We start from the raw sequence: 19,539 nt of genomic DNA on the forward strand, positions 1-19,539 counted from the left end.
TCTTGTGAAAAATGCAGTGTAATTCAACATAATGAGTGTGGAAGCCTACTTTAGTCATTCAATGAAACCTTGAATCTACTCTTGTGCCTGATACAGCAGCCTCTGAGTCAGGGGCGTAGCCAGACACCTAAATTTGGGTGGGCCTGGGCCCAAGATGGGTGGGCAGAAGAACTCCGCCTTGTCCCACAAGTGATTTGGTCTCTCCCTCTCTTGCCTGCATCCATGTGGTCTCTCAAACATCCGCCCTTCCCTGAATACCTTTTAAATAACAGATTTTCACCAACAGCGAGCAGCAACTAATAGACACTGCTCATGCTGGCCCCACAGCCTTTCCTCTGATGTGACTTTCTGTTTCCGCATAGGTGGGAATACATCAGAGGGAAGGCCTCGCGGCCAGTGCAAACAGTATGTATCAGTCGCTGCTTGCTGCAGGCAAAGATCTGCTATCTAAAAGGTATGCAGGAGGGACAGTTGGGAGTTTTTGGCTGGTGGGGCTTGAGAACCCCTGCCAGCCACATTATAGATGTGCTGCTACTGGGTGGGCCTGAACCCAAAGTGGATGGGCCTGGGCCCACCCGAGCCCACCCTTGGCTACACCACTGCTCTGAGTTCTGTCTTGTGAGGGGTTTCCTTGATATTCTACAAGTAATAACAGAAGACCGTGTACAATATAGAGACAAAACCCCATAAATGTAACAAATATTTTATTTCCAGATAAACTTCCATTCAGGAATTTTTGTTGTTGTTGTTGATGTTTAGCCATTTCATAGAATGAAATAATTTTATCCTGCATTTTATAAAAACTTCTTTTCAAGAAATATCTTTTCACACACTGGTAACAAATGTTTTCAGCAGACAGACAGGAGGAAATTACTAGTGTGCTGCCACATTTAGGTCTTGACCTCCCTTAATATTTGTAAACAAGTTGGAAGAAAGGTTGCACAGCAACTGCCTGACGTTGGGCCTGTAAGGGATGATGTCAAACTGGATTCGTGATCTCTGGTTTGGCCTTAAGGATGGTGTCCTGAAACAAGAAACAAGACTGTTAGTAGAAGGCACCTCCTGGGGATAATTGTGACTAGTTATCTGCCAAATAATCTGTGATGAAGAAACATTGAAGTACATATTCAATAGAATGAGTGACACATAACCTCGAATGGATAAATTATCTATTCACAGTCAGACTATGCAAGTATTTTTAAAAATCTGAAATGTCTCTCTTAAAAAGTAGGAGGAACAGACCCTAGCAGCTCAACTATTGAAGCCAAGAATTTTTGCCTGTATCTGGAAATCAACGTATCATGCCTTCCAGCACTTCATCCATTGAGCAATATCTAAAAAACCTCCTTGTTCCATTAATCTTAGTTTTAATTTTTAATTAAATTAAGATAAATTATTTATAATCTTCTTCTGTTATCATCAATCAAGACTACTTATGAGGACATGTGATTTTCATATCATTGCATATCATGTCAATTTATAGACGTGGAGGGCCATAATCGAACGGGGCCAGCCATCTATATGGGTGGCCATCTCTCAGGCTGGCGCCGTAAAGAGGTTTCACGAACCGTATTATTGAAACAAGATGGCCGGCCATCTTTCATTTCGATAATATGGTTGGGGCCGGCCAAATGTCAGAGATGGCCGGGTTTGAGATAGCCGGCATCGGTTTTCGCCGGATTTGAGAGATGGCCGGCCATCTCCCGATTTGTGTCGGAAGATGGCCGGCCTTCTCTTTAAAAAATAAACAGGATAGTGACTTACCCCCTGTTTACTAAGCATCGCTAGTGGCTGGGGGTGCTCTAAAGCCAACTCAGAATTGTTGCTTGGCAGCTGCTACCTCGGCTTAGCAAACAAGGGGGTTAGTCTATAAATTGACATGATATGAAAATCGTATGTCCTCACAAGTAGTCTTGCTTGATGTTGACAGATGAAGATTATAAATAATTTGTCTTAATTTAATTAAAAATTAAAACTAAGATTTATGGAAGGAGGATGTTTTTAGACCTTTGAAGATATTGCTCAACAGTTGACGTGCTGGAAGGCACAATATGTTTATTTCAAGATACAGAGAAGAATTCTGTCTTTTTTTATCATGCTCTTTATGGAAGACAGAGAAGAATTGTGGGTCTTATATGTTCTCAATAAAGACAAGAAACAGGCATGAAATCCTCATTCACACTGAAAACAGAAGAACGAGCCTCCTCAGACTTTGTGTTAAAACTCTGGCATTGAGTTCAGCCTTTATGATTTTCTCATCAGTTCTTCGCATCTGCACTGAATAGCTACTAACTTCATTACTGAGGATTTAAATGTCCTGTGTGCTGGTGTCTGTGAGGCCTTGTGCATAGCTAGCTTATGAGGAAGGAGTGGAAAACATGAAAAAAGATCTGCGGAAGCTAGAAGAATGGTCTAACGTTTGGCAATTAAAATTCAATGCGAAGAAATGCAAAGTGATGCACTTAGGGAGTAGAAATCAAAGGGAGATGTATGTGTTAGGCGGTGAGAGTCTGATAGGTACAGACGGGGAGAGGGATCTTGGGGTGATAGTATCTGAGGACCTGAAGGTGACAAAACAGTGTGACAAGGCGGTGGCCGTAGCTAGAAGATTGCTAGGCTGTATAGAGAGAGGTGTGACCAGCAGAAGAAAAGAGGTTTTAATACCCCTGTATAAGACGTTGGTGAGGCCCCACCTGGAGTATTGTGTTCAGTTTTGGAGGCCGTATCTTACGAAGGATGTTAAAAAATGGAAGTGGTGCAAAGAAAAGCTACGAGAATGGTATGGGATTTGCGTTACAAGACGTATGAGGAGAGACTTGTTGACCTGAACATGTATACCCTGGAGGAAAGGAGAAACAGGGGTGATATGATACAGACGTTCAAATATTTGAAAGGTATTAATCCGCAAACGAACCTTTTCCGGAGATGGGAAGGCGGTAGAACTAGAGGACATGAAATGAGATTGAAGGGGGGCAGACTCAAGAAAAATGTCAGGAAGTATTTTTTCACAGAGAGAGTAGTGGTTGCTTGGAATGCCCTCCCGCGGGAGGTGGTGGTGATGAAAACGGTAACGGAATTCAAACATGCGTGGGATAAACATAAAGGAATCCTGCTCAGAAGGAAGGGATCCCCAGAAGCTTAGCCGAGATTCGGAGGCAGAGCTAGTGGTGGGAGGTGGGGCTGATGGTTGGGAGGCCGGGCTAGTATTGGGCAGACTTATGCGGTCTGTGCCATGACAATGGCAGATACAAATCAAGGTAAGGTATACACAAAAAGTTGCACACGTGAAATTATCTTGTTGGGTAGACTGGATGGACCGTGCAGGTCTTTTTCTGCCGTCATCTACTATGTTACTGTTACTATGTAAGAAACCAGTTCTTACATAGGGCAACACAAAATTGTGTTCTAAAGCCAACATAACCACTGCAGAAAGCCTAGAACATTTTACTGCATCAACCCTAAAGACCATTTTCGTAGAAAGGAGCAAGCATTTATTAAATAAATACATTTTATTTCTATAGCTGTTATTTTCCTTCAATTCATTTTACTGGTAGTGTCCTAAAGAATAAAGATTGTTTTCCATTATTTTCCTCGTCCTGCTTTTTATGGAAGAGCTCTGCTGATCACATTACTCCTTGCTTTTACCAGTAGAGGGAGCCATTGCAGAAGATTCTTGAAGATCACTGTTCTGCCCAATTTTGAGGGCACTGCATTCAGCTTTCACATCCAGGCAGCTGACATATTTGATTCCAAGCACAGCACTTTAGCTTACTCATGAACAGACGCATTTCTTCCTCTAGCTTGCTGCCTACCCTTCCTGGCTATTCCTGGGTAGGATTTCCTCTAAATGCTATACTTACTTTACTTCAAGTGGTTCTCTTAGCAGTCCACTGCCTTCCACCACTAACACGCAGTCCTTCACTTCCACTTTGAGTGGGTTGGCAAATTGTATGTCCACCATTAAAGGCTTGCCTTCCACATGCTGGCCAATAAACTGCAGAGAAAAAGAGACTATACGTAAGTTATGCGCATATTTACAGAACCAACATACATCACAAACAACTCTCTGTTTCGAACAAGTCACAATGCTTCTTCTTTAGGAGGAAACCATCTCAGGGAAGCATAAGCATTCCTGTATTTATGCTTATCCTGTCATCTATCACTGGCATAAAAATCTTCCACATTCGACAGTGCAGATCACTATTCTCATTTGGTCATTGAAATAGAAAAGTGCTTATCTTAACAAATGAATGTCCTCTGAGAATGGTCAACATTTTGTGGCCCAGAGACAACTGCTTCAGGGCTTCGGGACCATTACTGTAAAGCACTACTTTAAAAAAAATCTTAATAAATAGCATAAATAATATCACCTGACAATTTCTTGATCAGTAAACTACCAACAACAAAGAAGAAAAAAAAAGCAAAAAATAATTTGGAACGTCCATTGCCTTCTATAATTGTATTTCTACCCCTCTCCAGCCCCACCAAGCAGACGGCTCTTACCTTGATGAGAAGTGGAGGACTCTTCAAGGTCAGAGTTTCAGTCACCAACAGTTCCCCCTGTTTATCATCCTGACAAACAGCAGACATTTTGATCATATTGTCTTCCGTCAGAAGTCTGTCATACTGGGCGTAAGTTATTTTCAGGGATGCAGCTTTCTCTGGAAAATTCAGTATTATGATATTAAAGTATCAGAGCACAGTTACATTGATAGCTAGATTTCAGAATAAGTCTGAGGGGTCCTTTTACAAAGGCAGGCTAGCGGTTTTAGCGCACGCTAAAAATAAGCACGCGCTAAACATTAGAGACACCCCCCTACCTGTTACACTTGTGGTGGTATATGTTGAGCCCTCCAACCCCCCCCCCCCAAAAAAAAAAAATCCACTGCACCCACATGTAGGTGCACCCCTTCACCCCTTAGGGCTATGGTAGTGGTGTACAGTTGTGGGGAGTAGGTTTTGGGGGGCTCAGCACACAAGGTAAGGGAGGTATGCACCTGGGAGCAATTTTTGAAGTCCACTGCAGTGCCCCCTAGGGTGCCCGTTTGGTGTCCTGGCATGTCAGGGGGGCCAGTGCACTACAAATGCTGGCTCCTCCCACGACCAAAAGGCTTGCATTTCGCCGGGTTTGAGATGGCAGGGCCCGGTTTCCATTACGGCCAAAAAACGAACCCGGCCATCTCTAAACCCGGCGATCTCAACATTTGACCTAAATGTTGAGATTTAGACGGCGCCAACTGTATTATGGAAGGAAAAGATGGCCGGCTATCTTTTTCGATAATACGGTTGGCTCCGCCCCTTTACGGCGCCGGCCGCATAGATGGCCGGCGCCGTTCGATTATACCCCTCTCTAGCATTTAGTGCGCACTAAAAATGCTAGTGCATCTTTGTGAAAGGACCCCTGAATTTGTAAGTATTGACAGTGGTCTCGGGGGCTTTTTTACTAAGCTGCGTTAGGCGCCAATGCATGCCTAATACAGCAATAAATGGAGTACCGTGGGACACAGTACAGCATCACCTGGAAGTTTTTGGATGTGTACATGCTAAATAGTTTTCTGTATTTTTATGGGGGGGGGGGGGGGAGAAAAATGTCAGGGGCGAAGAGTAGGTGTTTCTGCACTATCCAGTTAATGCATCTACATTATTGAGTGTTAACTGGTTAGCAGCACACAAATAGCGTGGGAGCCCTTACTGACTACAAACTGGGGGGCCCTGTTTACAAAGGCGTGCTAGCTAAGTGTGTAAATGCCCACAATATTCCTATGGGCGCCTACACAGTTTGGTTGCACTAAAAGAACACTAGCGCACCTTTGTAAGCAGGGCCCTAGGTGTTGGTATTTGCGTCTGTGGGAATTTTTAAAAATGGCCTGGTTAGTGCCACATGGTGGAAAATAGAAATGATTTTCTACTGCGCATTTTGAATGTGTGTCAAAATTAGAATTACCACCCGGGGCATGCGGTAGCCAGGCGGTTGTTCTAATTTGATGTGCGTTATACGTGCTTAGGCATCTATCGTGCTTATTTTCGAAGGAGAAGGGCGCCCATCTTCCGACACAAATTGGGAGATGGGCGTTCTTCTTCTAAGGTCGCCCAAATCGGCATAATCGAAAGCCGATTTTGGTGCGTCCTCAAACTGCTTTCCGTCGCGAGGACGACCAAAGTTCAAGGGGGCATGTTGGCAGTGTACAGAAGGTGGAACGGGGGCGTGGTTAACAGATGGGCATCCTCGGCCGATAATGGAAAAAAGAAGGGCGTCCCTGACGAGCATTTGGCCGACTTTGCTTGGTCCATTTTTTTTCATGACCAAGCATCAAAAATGTGCCCGAACTGACCAGATGACCACTGAAGGGAATCGAGGATGACCTCCCCTGACTTCCCCAGTGGTCACTAACCACCTCCCACCCTGCAAAAAACAACTTCAAAAACTGTGAGAAGGACATCCATCCTCAGACACCCTTTTTATTTATTTGGATTACAAGTAGGACTTGAACCAGCCACCTCTGGATTGCAGGACCAGTGCTCTAACCACTAGGCCACTCCTGTACTCTGCTCCAGTCCTTTGAAGTGTGTGTGTGTGTGTGTGATGTGTGTGTGTGTGTGTGGGGGGGGGGCAGTAAGCAGGTCCCTGGGGGGGTATGTGTGTGTCAGTGGAGGCATAACGAAGGCGTGGACGTCCTTCTTTCAAACATTTTGGATGTCCTCAACTGCCCCCCCTACCCCACAGGGATGGCCAAATTTCAAGGGAGTGGAGTAGTAGAGCGGAGTGGCCTAGTGGTTCAAGCACTGGTCTGGCAATTTAGGGGTGGCTGGTTTAAATCCCACTACTGCTACTTGTGATCCAAAATCCAAATAAATAAAGGGAGTGTGAGAGGCATAGCAGGCATGGATGTCCATCTGACAAACATCCACCTTTTGGACCTCAACTTCTCTCACTTCCCCTCCTTAGGAAGGAAATCATGATCAAATGAGCTAACAGCAAGCAGCCCGTTCCTTTCCGGATCGGTAAGGGAAGGACTTTTTCCATTCAGTTAGTGGGACCAGTGCAGTACAAATGCTGGCTCCTCCCATGACCAAATGGCTTGGATTTGGTTGTTTCTGAGATGGGCGTCCTTGCTTTCCATTGTCGCCGAAAACCAGGGACGACCATCTCTAAGGTCGACCTAAATTTCATGATTTGGGCGTCCCCGACTGTATTATTGAAACGAAAGGTGGATGTCCATCTTGTTTCGATAAAATGGGTTGTCCTGCCCCTTTACGGGGTCATCCTTAGAGATGGGCGCCCACGTTCAATTATCCCCCTCCACGCGTCTTAGTAAAAGGGCCCTCGAATAAACTGCTCCAAAAGCAAGTTCATTTTTAAAGGGACCGATATTCGAAGGTGCTACTAACCGGATAGATGCTGGTGAGAGAGATATTCAGTAGCACTAACTGATGAGCCCTTTTACTGAGCCGCGTAGGTGTGTACGCGCATCCTATATGTGTCAATTTTGAACTACTGCCCGGCTACTGTGTGGGCCCGGGTGATAATTTCATTTTGTATGAGTGTCTGTTACACATGCCAGAAAAGATTTCTTATTTTCCAGTACATGGTGCTAACCAGATGGTAATCAGCATTCTACACGCACTGACGATTACCACCTGGTTATCACGTGAGACCTTACTGCTAAGTCAATGGTAGCAGTAAGGTCTCAGGCCCAATGTCCATTTTCAACTCCCACCAAAAAGGCCTCTTTTGCAGGTGCGCTGAAAAATGGATCTGCGCGCGTCCAATACATCAGCGCAGACCATTTTTCGGCGCACCTTAGTAAAAGGACCCCTGAATATCTTTATGTTCTCCTCAGTACTATCCAGACGGTGCTGGAGTGGTCCTGTGGGCAGAGCTTGGGAGAGCTGGAGGTTGTCCGCTTAGTGGCTATATTCAGATCAGTAACTGGATAGCAAACTGGATAACGTTAGGATAACAGTTCTGGGTCGGTACTGAAGCCATATATTCAGCCCCGGCTGGTATCCAGATACTGGCGCTGAACATTTTCATTTTACCCACTGTGGCTGGTGTTTTTCTCAATGGCCAACTGTTGCTGTTACATAATCAAGCCCAAAATGTTTGTCAGATATTTGACATGCCAAAGGATGAAGTGACCATTCCCAGGGATGCTCTTTATTGAAGTGGCCAACAGCGATGGATAATATTTGCATCTTAAACAAGCTACTTCTATACATTCTGAAATAAAAGTTACCTTCATTAGGCCCAAGAGAAACAGACTGGGAGGTGTTCAGGATCTCATTTACTGGCTTGTTGGTGTAGACTATGGCAGTAGCGTTAATGGCCACCTTTACTGTCTTGGAATCAGAAGCCTCATTCTTGAGAATCAAATTGAGGTTGACATCCTTGCCAACCTCAAGGGCTCCGACCACTTCAAACTTCCCAGAGAATGTAGGCTTTACTGCACCTACTGTTTGTACCCTTGATTGTAGGCTTGTATGTGAACTTGACATAGAACCAAATTGTGCTCCTCTAGACAACCTTCCACGAGCCTTTTGATAGACCTGTCTTTCTTCTGCAGATCCTAATAATAAAAAGAAACAAGGTGGTAAAACATATCTGCTTGCATTAATGTCTTTCTTCCACGTCATGTGGTATTTTTAGGTGCAAAATTGCCTGAAATGGATAACTAAGTGGGCCTTTTACTAATGAAGCAGCAAATGGACTAACGGGGGTGCATTACATCATGCATTATTTTTTGCATTAGCATACACTAACATGAGCTAAATAATATTTTGCATTTTTTGAGGGGATGTGTCAGAGGCAGAGAGTGGGCGTTCCTGTGCCAACCAGTTACTGCTCGGTAATGTAAATGAGCAAATTGGATGCACTTTTTTATATATAACTTTGTTTCATTTATTTTTATTTGCTGTTTGATTATAATTATTTATTTCCTATGATATGAAACTGATCTTGCTTTTTATAGATCTATGTTATGGCTCTATTATGATTTTATGTGATTTGTGAGACCTATTTATGATTCTTTGTTTTAACAGTAATGTTTTGCCTCTGAAGCAGCCTTTGCTGGGCAAAACACGGCCATGCCAGGCTTGATTTTAGAAATATAGAAACATGACGACAGATTAAGGCCAAATGTCCCATCCAGTCTGCCCATCCTCTGTAATTCATAACTCTTCCTTTTCCTAAGGGATCCCACATGCTTGTCCCACGCTTTCTTAAATTCTGACACAGTTGTTTCCTCCACAACCTCCACCGGAAGGTCATTCCATGCTTCCACCACCCTTTCCATGAACGAATACTTTCTTAGATTCCTCCTAAGCCTATTCCTTTTTAACTTCATCGTATGCCCCCTCGTTCCAGAGTTTTCCTTCAGTTGAAAAAGGCTCACTTCCTGTACATTAAAGCCCCTGAGATTTTTAAACGTCTCTTTCATATCTCCTCTCTCCCAGCATATACATATTGAGGTTCATAAGCCTCTCCCTATGTTTTATATTTGATTCTCCAATAAAAATATCTTATATTCTCAAATAACTGTGTCTGCTTCTATTACTAGAGTCCCAAAAATGGGATCCCTTACTGCCTACAAAATAGGTGGTGGTAAGTGCTCCCCTGGTAATTTTAACAAAAAGCCGATTGTTAATGGCAACATTAGCATATGACTATTAACGAAATAAACACAAACTTGGGGGTTTTATGGCCATGGTAAAAATGGCCTTAGCACGTGGAAAGACCCACGTAAGGGCACACCACACTGCACCTTAGTAAAAGGACCCCTACGATTGAAATAGATGATTTTCACTCTGTGATAAATAATTTAATAGTTTTCTGGTACATTGTCTTATTTTGGTTTTCTATGGGGCCCTTTTACCAAGCTGCGGTAAAAAGGGCCCTGAGGTAGCAGCAGTGACCATTTTTGTCGCACGCTGTGGCCCTTTTTGCCGCAGTGGGTAAAAAGGCAGAAAAATAGACATGGCCACGTGGTTAGATTGCTCTTACCGCGTGGCAATGTGATGGGGAGCACTTACTGTAACCCATTGAGGTGGCAATATGGGCTCCTGCGCTAATCCGGTGGTAACTAGGTAGCGCACCTTCCCAATTACCGCGGCAGATTTTCCATAGTGTGGTAAATGGCACATGGTAGGGCTGGAACTACCACTGGCACCCACATTGGGCCAGCAGTATTTCCAAATTGGCGCGGTGAGCCCGTGTTGGGCTCACTGCCGCCTAGTAAAAGTGCTTCTACATGCTTTTACCTGAGATTTTCATTATTATGGACGAGCAAAATTGATGGGGCCAATATTCAAAGCGATTTAGCCAGCTGTTGACTGGTTAAATCACTTGGTCGGTGCTAGCCGCTAATTTTCAGTGACACTTAACCGCCTAAGTGCCGCTGAAATTCACAATTAGGGTCAGATTCTAGATATGGCACCTAAAAAATCCGCACGGAACTAAGCCCATTCTATAAGATTTAGGTGTGGTGTATAGAATACGCTTGGTCAATACCGTAGCACCAAAATCTGCATGCACCCATCTACACCAATAAAAACCTGGTGTAAATCCGTGCATGTAGATTTAGGTGCATTGACTCGTATTCTGTAATTACTTGGGGAAGTTTTGGAACATCCACAAAATATCCATAAATACACCCATAAACACTCCCCTTTTAAGCTACACACGCTAATTTTGAACTGCGCGCTTTGCAATTTAGGCGCAGTTCTTTATAGAATATGCTTAGAGATTTCTGCGCATAAATTGTAATTATTGCCAATTAGTGCTCATTCTTGTTTGTTGAGTGCTATGAAAAATGCTGATTACCTTGTTACTCCAATTAAGTTATGTGCGTATCTCCACATGGGATCTAGGTGCCATATAAAGAAGCCGGGGTCTAGCGCCTAACTCAATGTTGACTATTTTGGGGGTGATCCATGGGCAAAGTCGGCACTTGGCCGCTTAAGGACCAAATACATATATTTCCTATGTTTGGGGCCCTTTTACAGAGCTTTGCTTACCGCTTGCTCTTTCGGGACTGCTGCCGGCCCAACGCGGCCGCCAGCGGTAGTCCCGCCCTCAGTACATGCCATTTCCAGGGGAAAAAGAAAACCCCTGGAAATGGCTCGTGCCGCGGTAACCCAGTTACCACTGGGTTAGCGAAGGAGCCCTTATCATCACCTCAATGGGTGGCGGTAAGGGCTCCCCATTGAATGGTCATGCGGTAAGAGTTCTCTTACCGCATGGCCATGGGTGCTTGGGGCTTTTTTTACCTGCTGTGGTAAAAATGGCCCTGGTGTGCTGGAAAAACAGACCCTGCCACAAGCACAGCGCCCTTGTTTCCCTTAGCTTGGAAGTGCCTCTTTATGCAGTAACCCATGGCTGTTAAGTGATGAAAATCAACTTAAGCGGCTATGTGTTCACCAGCTTAAAAATAACCGATACTCAAAAGCCAAAGCTCACACAGGTCCCAGCTTTGAATATCCAGCAGTCAGCAAAATACTCATCGCCGCAAGCTGAATATCGGACACGATATTTCCTTTACCAGTTGTACTATAACTATTCAAAAGACTGATAGTTTATAATGTCTTTGAGTATAGACCAACCATATGATTAATGCTTATTAATATCTGGGTTCCCTTCTGATGATTCCCCCCCCCCCAAAAACACATTTCTTATCCAATTTCATTGAGTCACACCTCACTGGCAAAGCCCTTGGGCCTTAAATATGAATTGTAGAGAATTGTATCCAGATCAATATCAATTTCAAAATGGAAAATTTCTTTCTGTTTTCTATTAGTATTTTGGTGTTTGCCAGATGAAAGGCTGCATTATCAGCAATAATGTGAAGGTGTCAGTATAATGGATTAGTTAGGGCTGCAATACCAACAATGACCACAAGGTATCTGTATAATCACGTTTTCATTGCTTTTGCTCTCCTAATTGATTTTTACTACATGGTCCTTTTACTAAGCCACGCTAAAGTCAGCTCGTGAGTTTCCCACTTGCTGTGGCCACATGGCAGTAAAATGGCCACGTTTGTAATGGCCATGCGCTCATTTCCCCATTAGCCTGTGGCCATAACCACAAAAGCTCTTACTGCCACCTATTTAAGAGGTAAGGAACAGTAGGCATTTTCCTGTTCCTGGAGGGCTCAGAGCTTAAAATAAAAGAGTTTTAAGGAGATATGAACCTGGGTGCCTTGGTTTACAGTCCACTACACTGACCACTGAGCTGCCCCTCGTTTCTGTAAGGATGCCAGTGTGGCCATTTCTGTAAAAATGCTGCCAGCCAGGCATCTTTGTCCCTGGCTGTATATTTGGCATTCATGATTTGAACGTTCCAGTTTGTAAAATGGCTGTTCATTCTGCATGCTCTTAGATATTTTGAAACAGGAAACCCTGACATATTTCCTGTTCAAAACTGGCTGTGAGATAGACGGGTTTTTTTTGCACACTATGAGCAGGATAATCCCAATTCTGATGTAGGCATCTTTTCAAAAATGCTCCTCCACGTTTTCATTTTTGTATTTTGTGTTTTAACCTAAACTGTGTATGCTAATTGTAATTCACCTTGATTTAAGGTGAAATATAAATGATTAAAACCATAACTATATTATTGATGACGTGGAAATATGAAGAGGAAAAATTATGTAATGTGGAAGATTTTGCCACTTATCCTACGTGGTCAGTTTTGTTCTCATTAATCTGAACATGTGGTAAGAGCCTTTCACCTATGTAAGAAGATTTTATACCCCAGCTGAAAAAGAAAAAAGAGCCTGCCTTTATCATGATTTATAATTTAAAAAGAGAAGTCTTTGACTGTTTATTCTGCTTGATTGACCATTCATAAATTGATGCAGTCCATAAGGACTAGGGGGCACATAATGAAGCTACTAAGTAGTAAATTTAAAACAAACTTGGGAAAATAGTTCTTCACTCAATGTGTAATTAAACTATGGAATTCATTGCCAAAGAATGTGGTAAAAGCAGTTAGCTTAGCAGGCTTTAAAAAGGGTTGGACATTTTCCTAAAAGAAAAGTCCATAAGACATTATTAAGATGGACTTGGGAAAATCCATTGCTTATTTCTGAGATAAGCAGCATAAAATCTGTTTTACTATTCTGGGATCTGGCCAGGTACTTGTGACCTAGTTTGGCCATTGCTGGAAACAGGATACTGGGCTTGGTGGACCTTTGATCTGACCCAATATGACAATACTTATGTTCTTATGTTCTCTCCTATAAACAAGAGATTAACAGAATATATTATTGTCGGAAGAAGTGTGATGAATGGGAAGGCACTGGAAAGAAGAATTATCAAAACCAAGTACCAAAGAAAACAATCGCACAATTAAAAGGTAAAGGTAAGCAAGGTTTCTTTACCTTCTGGGTATTTGTAGTTGTTCGTCACATCTACTCGACCAAAGCTGCCCACTGCTTTTGTGCTGGTGTATTGACCAACTGATCTTGTATCACTGTAAACCTTCTTCATAGTCCCATCATCATACTGAATCCATTCATAACGATCAGCATTTGTTTCTGAATACACAAATGGCCCATCGTAAACCAGATCTATATCTCCTTCCTTAACGGCTCTCCGCGAGGTAGGACCCAGGCGAAATATTCCTAGAGTGTTGAAAGAGAAGATAAGTGAAGTAGACAATGACAGTAGATGCTCACGTGTGCAGTGGCAGGATTTTCTGCACGGTTTAGTCCATTCTTACCTCCACTTGGCTCCTGAGGAGTTGCATCTACTATCTGCCAACCATTGTAGTTGGGTCCTAGGTCAGGTCGGGTGAACCAACACTCATCCCAGACATGGAAGTTCCTGCCAGTGAGAATGATTAAGTCAATATAAGAAAGTCATGAATTCTATTATGCTTTTTTAGGGGACTCAGAACTGTGGAACGGCTATCATGCAGACAATACTCTGATGGTCTGCAGGGTAGCCATTCCACAGTTAATGCATTTCCATTAAAGAATAAAGTGTGGCCTTCAGCGAATGAATTCCATACCCCTTTTCTCGCAGCATTAAATAGCATGAAGTAAGTATTCAGCCAGCAAACAGATAAATGTATCCATTTAACATTACGCAAATTTGCAGTACAGTTATCCATCCAGATTGGAGAATAATAGCATAACATTAGAGAGATTACTTATTCATTTAAAAGAATTCCAGATATTTTAATTTTGCTGGGAATGGGGGTGTGGGCTGGGCGAGGTTTAGGGAGAGGGCAAAGGACTGGGGAATGGAATGTCAATAGGAAAAAAATTATGGGTTGAATTTGTACTCTTTCTTATGAAGTGAAATGCTCGGGTTGTTGGCATTATATGCCGCGTTACACGGCAAGAAAAATAACTTTTGAGATAGAATTGTTCCTGATTTTTGTACATTCCAATCTAGATAGATAGGCTATCTGGTGAGTGGCCGAACACTGATGCTTAATGGAGAACATTTAGTCCTGTCCCAGACCCTCTCAAATTACAGTCCAATTTAAAATGGATAAGTAGCTATTCACAATCCACTTGGCCGATGGACTATAATCACTACCAAATCTCACAAGCTGCAGATCATAAGTATTTCATTTGCGATCTTTCTCCCATCTGTCCACTAGTGAAGTCAGAATGATCAGAGTTTCTTCTCTGGCTGGAAAACCCTTTCGGAGACCATCTCCCCACAGGGGACACTCGATGAAGTTACATGGAAATACTTTGAAAACGAATAGGAGGAAATATTTGTTCATTCAATAAATAGTTAAGCTCTGGAACTCGTTGCACGAGGATGTGGTAACAGCAAATAGCATATCTGCGTAAACTAATGGAAACGCTACTAAAGAGGAGGATTGTGAGGTTTCTCGAATTGAATGTTATCAATAGAAATCAAACAAGATAAAACATGGAAAAGAAAATAAGATGATACCTTTTTTATTGGACATAACTTAATACATTTCTTGATTAGCTTTCGAAGGTCGCCCTTCTTCCTCAGATCGGAAATAAGCAAATGTGCTAGCTGACAGTGTATATAAGTGAAAACATTCAAGCATTACTATGACAGTAAAATAGATACCATTGGAGATTCTAGATGGAATGTTGCTACTATTGGAGATTCTACATGGAATGTTGCTATTCCACTAGCAACATTCCATGTAGAAGGCTGCGCAGGCTTCTGTTTCTGTGAGTCTGACGTCCTGCACGTACGTGCAGGACGTCAGACTCACAGAAGCAGAAGCCTGCGCGGCCACATTGGTGATCTACAAGGGCCGACTTCTACATGGAATGTTGCTAGTGGAATAGCAACATTCCATGTAGAATCTATAGAAATCAAACAAAATAAAACATGGAAAAGAAAATAAGATGATACCTTTTTTATTGGACATAACTTAATGCATTTCTTGATTAGCTTTCGAAGGTTGCCCTTCTTCGTCAGATCGGAAATAAGCAAATGTGCTAGCTGACAGTGTATATAAGTGAAAACATTCAAGCATTACTATGACAGTCTGACAGGGTGGGAGGATGGGGGTGGGTAGGAGGTATGCATGGGGACATCAAAGCATATCACTGATATTCTAACAGGATGGGTGTGGATAGGTGAGGGGTGGGGTGATCAACAGAGACATACAGCTTTATGGTTTATAATGGGCTAGGAACCCCAGATCCTTGTTAAGTCCTTTCTGTTGGGTGTTAAAATATTCAATCATTCTGACTTCAAAGGTCTTACGTTCTTGTATGGTTTTAAAGTTACCTTTCAGGATTCTCACTGCGAAATCACTGATACAGTGTCCTGTACAGTGTCGCATTGAATGAAATGCAGGACCCGAGGCAGCATGGCTTCACTAGTGGCAGCAGGTCCTGTCAGACAAATCTGACTGATTTCTTTGACTGGGTGACCAAACAGTTGGACGTGGGAGGGACACTAGATGTGGTATACTTAGATTTCAGCAAAGCCTTTGACACGGTTCCGCACAGGCGACTGATAAACAAATTGAGTGCCCTCGGTATAGGACCTAGAGTAACTGATTGGGTTAAAAATTGGTTGGATGGGACAGAGGGTAGTGGTAAATGGAGCTTGCTCTGAAGAAAGGGATGTTATCAGTTGAGTACCGCAGGGATCGGTCCTTGGGCTGGCTCTTTTTAATGACTTTGTGACTGATATCGTGGAAGGGCTGTCTGGGAAGGTTTGCCTCTTTGCAGACGATACTACTACTACTACTATTTAACATTTCTAGAGCACTACCAGGGTTGCGCAGCGCTGTACAATTAACAAAGAAGGACAGTCCCTGCTCAAAAGAGCTTACAATCTAATGGGCGAAATGTCAAGGGTCAAGTGGGGGCAGTCTAGAATTCCTGGATAGAGGTACAATGGTTAGGTGCCGAAAGTGACATTGAAGAGGTGGGCTTTGAGCAAGGGTTTGAAGATGGGTAGGGAGGGGGCTTGGCGCATGGGCTCAGGGAGTTTATTCCAAGCATAGGGTGAGGCGAAGCAGAAAGGGCGGAGCCTGGAGTTGGCGGTGGTGGAGAAGGGTACTGAGAGGAGGGATTTGACCTGTGATACCAAACTCTTCAACAGGGTGGATACCCTGAAGGATGTGAATGACATGAGGAAGGACCTAGCGAAGCTGGAGGAATGGTCCGATATTTGGCAACTAAGATTTAGTGCAAACAAATGCAGGGTCATGCACTTGGGTCACAAAAATCCAAAGGAACAGTACAATATAGGGGTTGAAGTGCTTCTGTGTATGAAGGAAGAGGGGGCGATTGTGTCTGATGACCTTAAAGCTTCTAAACAGGTAGAAAAAGCGACACTCAAAGCCAGAAGGATGCTTGGGTGCATAAAGAGAGGGATGACCAGCAGGAAAAAAAGAGGTGATAGTGCCCTTGTATAAGTCTCTGGTGAGGCCCCATTTAAAGTATTGTGTGCAGTTCTGGAAACAGCACCTATGGAGAGATATAAACAGGATAGAGTTGGTCCAGATGGTGGCTAAAAAATTGGTAAGTGGTCTTGAACACAAAAAATATAGGGACAGGCTTATGAACCTCAACATGTATACACTGGAAGCAGGGGTGTATCTGAGGTTCGGCGGTAGGGGGGGGGCAGGGGCTAGAGAGAGGGGGCACATTATAGCCCCCCCGGCCACCGCCCCCCCTACCACCGTCAACTCCCCCCCCTACCGCCGTTAACGCTCCCCCGCCTACCGCCGTCAACCCTTTCCCCGCCTACCACCGTCACCTACCCCCGAGGTCCGCTTCCTCCTGCCGGTTTTTAAAAATGTTGCTTCAGCTGGCGGGGGACCCCAACCCCCGCCAGCCCAGCCGAGGTCCTGTTTAAGTTCTTCATCCTCGTGCTGTGAAAGCTGCATCCTTTCAGTTGGACGGAGTCTGACGTCGCAGCACGTTGTACGTGCAGGACGTCAACGTGCTGCAACGTCAGACTCCGTCCAACTGGAAGGGATGCAGCTTTCACAGCACGAGGATGAAGGACTTAAACAAGACCTCGGCTGGGCTGGCGGGGGTTGGGGTCCCCCGCCAGCTGAAGCAATATTTTTAAAAACCGGCAGGAGGAAGCGGACCTCGGGGGTAGATGATGGCGGTAGGCGGGGAAAGGGTTGACAGCGGTAAGCATGGGAGGGTTAACGGCGGTAGGGGGGTCCAGGGCGAAATCTGCGGGGGCCCAGGCCCCTGTGGCCCCATGCAGATACGCCCCTGACTGGAAGAGAGGAAGGAGAGAGGAGATATGATAGAGACATTTAAATATCTTAAGGACATTAATGTACAGGAAGTGAGCCTTTTTCAACTGAAGGAAAACTCTGGAACGAGGGGGCATACGATGAAGTTAAGAGGGAATAGGCTTAGGAAAATCTAAGAAAGTATTATTTCATGGAAAGGGTTGTGGTAGCATGGAATAGCCTCCTGGTGGAGATCATGGAGTTGAGCACTCTGTTGGAGTTTAAGAAAGCGTGGGATAAGCACGGTGGGATCCCTTAGGAAGAGGAGCGGTTGGGGGATGCAGAGGATGGGCAGACTGGATGGGCCATCTGACCTTTATCTGCAGTCATGACTCTATGTTTCTATCTAGGTTTTAAAAAGGTTTGGACAAGTTCATGGAGGAAAAGTCTACAGTATGCTATCAAGAAATACTTGGGGGAAGCCAATGCTTGCCCTGGGATTGGTAGAATGGAATGTTACTACTAATTGGGTTTCTGCCAGGTACTTGTGACCTGGATTGGCCACTGCTGGAAGCAGGATATTGGGTTAGATGAACCATTTGTCCAGTGGTGTTCCTAGGGGCGCTGATACCCGGGGCGGATCACCGATGCGCCCCACCCCCCGGATGCAGGCCCCCCCCCCCACGGTGAAAGAACCCCCTTCCCCCGGGTGCATGCCGCTGGGAGGGTGCCGCGCGTCGGTCAGTGTCATTCATTTCCATGCTCCCTCTGCCCCGGAACAGGTTACTTCCTGTTCCGGGGCAGAGGGAGCATGGAAACAAACGCAGTGGCGTACCAAGGGGGGGGGGGGGGGGGGGGCGGTGCCGCCGGGGGGGGGGGGGGTGCCGTGCGCCAGTCAGCGTCGTTCATTTCCATGCTCCCTCTGCCCCGGAACAGGTTACTTCCTGTTCTGGGGCAGAGGGAGCATGGAAACAAACGATGCTGACCGGCACACGGCACCCCCCCGGCGGTGTGCACCCGGGGCGGACCGCCCCCACCGCCCCTCCCTTGGTACGCCACTGCATTTGTCTGACCCAATATGGCTATTCTTATGTTCTTATCTGGAGTGTAATAGGTACTTTCGGAAGCCTTGCTTCTGTCAGAATACTGAAGCAAATAGAAGCAGGAGAGATGGCAGACACTATGAAAACATTGGTCTTTGTAAGCTGGTTGATTTGAGTTATATTTGCTTTGCAAAGCTCTGAACTCTCTCTCAGAGGAGCTGCAGGTCTTTCAGATTGGCGCTGGGCTGACAACCAGGGGAGTCTGGTTGAAATCCAGCTGCTGCTCCTTGTGATCTTAGGCAAGCCACTTATTATTATTATTAGCATTTGTGTAGCGCTACCAGACGCACGCAGCGCTGAATACCTGATACAAAGAGACAGTCCCTGCTCAAAAGAGCTTACAATCTAAATAATACAGACAGACAAGACAGTTAGGGGTGAGGGAAGTAATGGGTGAGAAGGAGGGAAGGGACAAGGGGAGGGCAATTGAGTAGTGGCTAGGAGCTAAAAAGCAGCAGTGAAAAGGTGGGGTTTCAGCATCGATTTGAAAACAGGTAGAGATGGAGCTAGACGTACAGGCTCAGGAAGTCTATTCCAGGCATAAGGTGCCGCGAGAGAAAAGGAACGAAGCCTGGAGTTAGCAGTGGAGGAGAAGGGGGACGACAAGAGAGATTTGTCCAGTGAGCGGAGTTCACGGGGAGGAATGTAGGGAGAGATGAGAGTGGAGAGGTAATGGGGGGGGGGGGGGGGCCGCAGAGCGGATGCATTTAAAGGTCAGTACAAGAAGTTTAAACTGCATGCGGAATCGGACAGGGAGCCAGTGAAGTGACCCGAGGAGTG

General features: G+C 44.7%; 1 protein-coding gene across 1 annotated transcript in view; it reads right to left on the reverse strand.

Annotated features, from left to right (window-relative positions):
- Positions 1 to 687: 687 nt before the first annotated feature.
- LOC115476399 (protein-glutamine gamma-glutamyltransferase E-like) overlaps positions 688 to 19,539 on the reverse strand; it is a 37,364-nt gene continuing 18,512 nt past the window's right edge. The window contains exons 8-13 of the mRNA XM_030212764.1: positions 13,718 to 13,821; positions 13,377 to 13,619; positions 8,238 to 8,567; positions 4,504 to 4,661; positions 3,861 to 3,994; positions 688 to 1,024 (exon numbers count right to left, since the gene is read on the reverse strand). Of these exons, the coding sequence (XP_030068624.1) occupies positions 874 to 1,024; positions 3,861 to 3,994; positions 4,504 to 4,661; positions 8,238 to 8,567; positions 13,377 to 13,619; positions 13,718 to 13,821 (1,120 nt within the window). The 3' untranslated portion in view covers positions 688 to 873. The remainder of the gene's footprint in view (positions 1,025 to 3,860; positions 3,995 to 4,503; positions 4,662 to 8,237; positions 8,568 to 13,376; positions 13,620 to 13,717; positions 13,822 to 19,539) is intronic.

Source organism: Microcaecilia unicolor, chromosome 8 (assembly GCF_901765095.1).
Source record: "Microcaecilia unicolor chromosome 8, aMicUni1.1, whole genome shotgun sequence".
In the NCBI taxonomy this organism is placed as follows: Eukaryota; Metazoa; Chordata; class Amphibia; order Gymnophiona; family Siphonopidae; genus Microcaecilia; species Microcaecilia unicolor.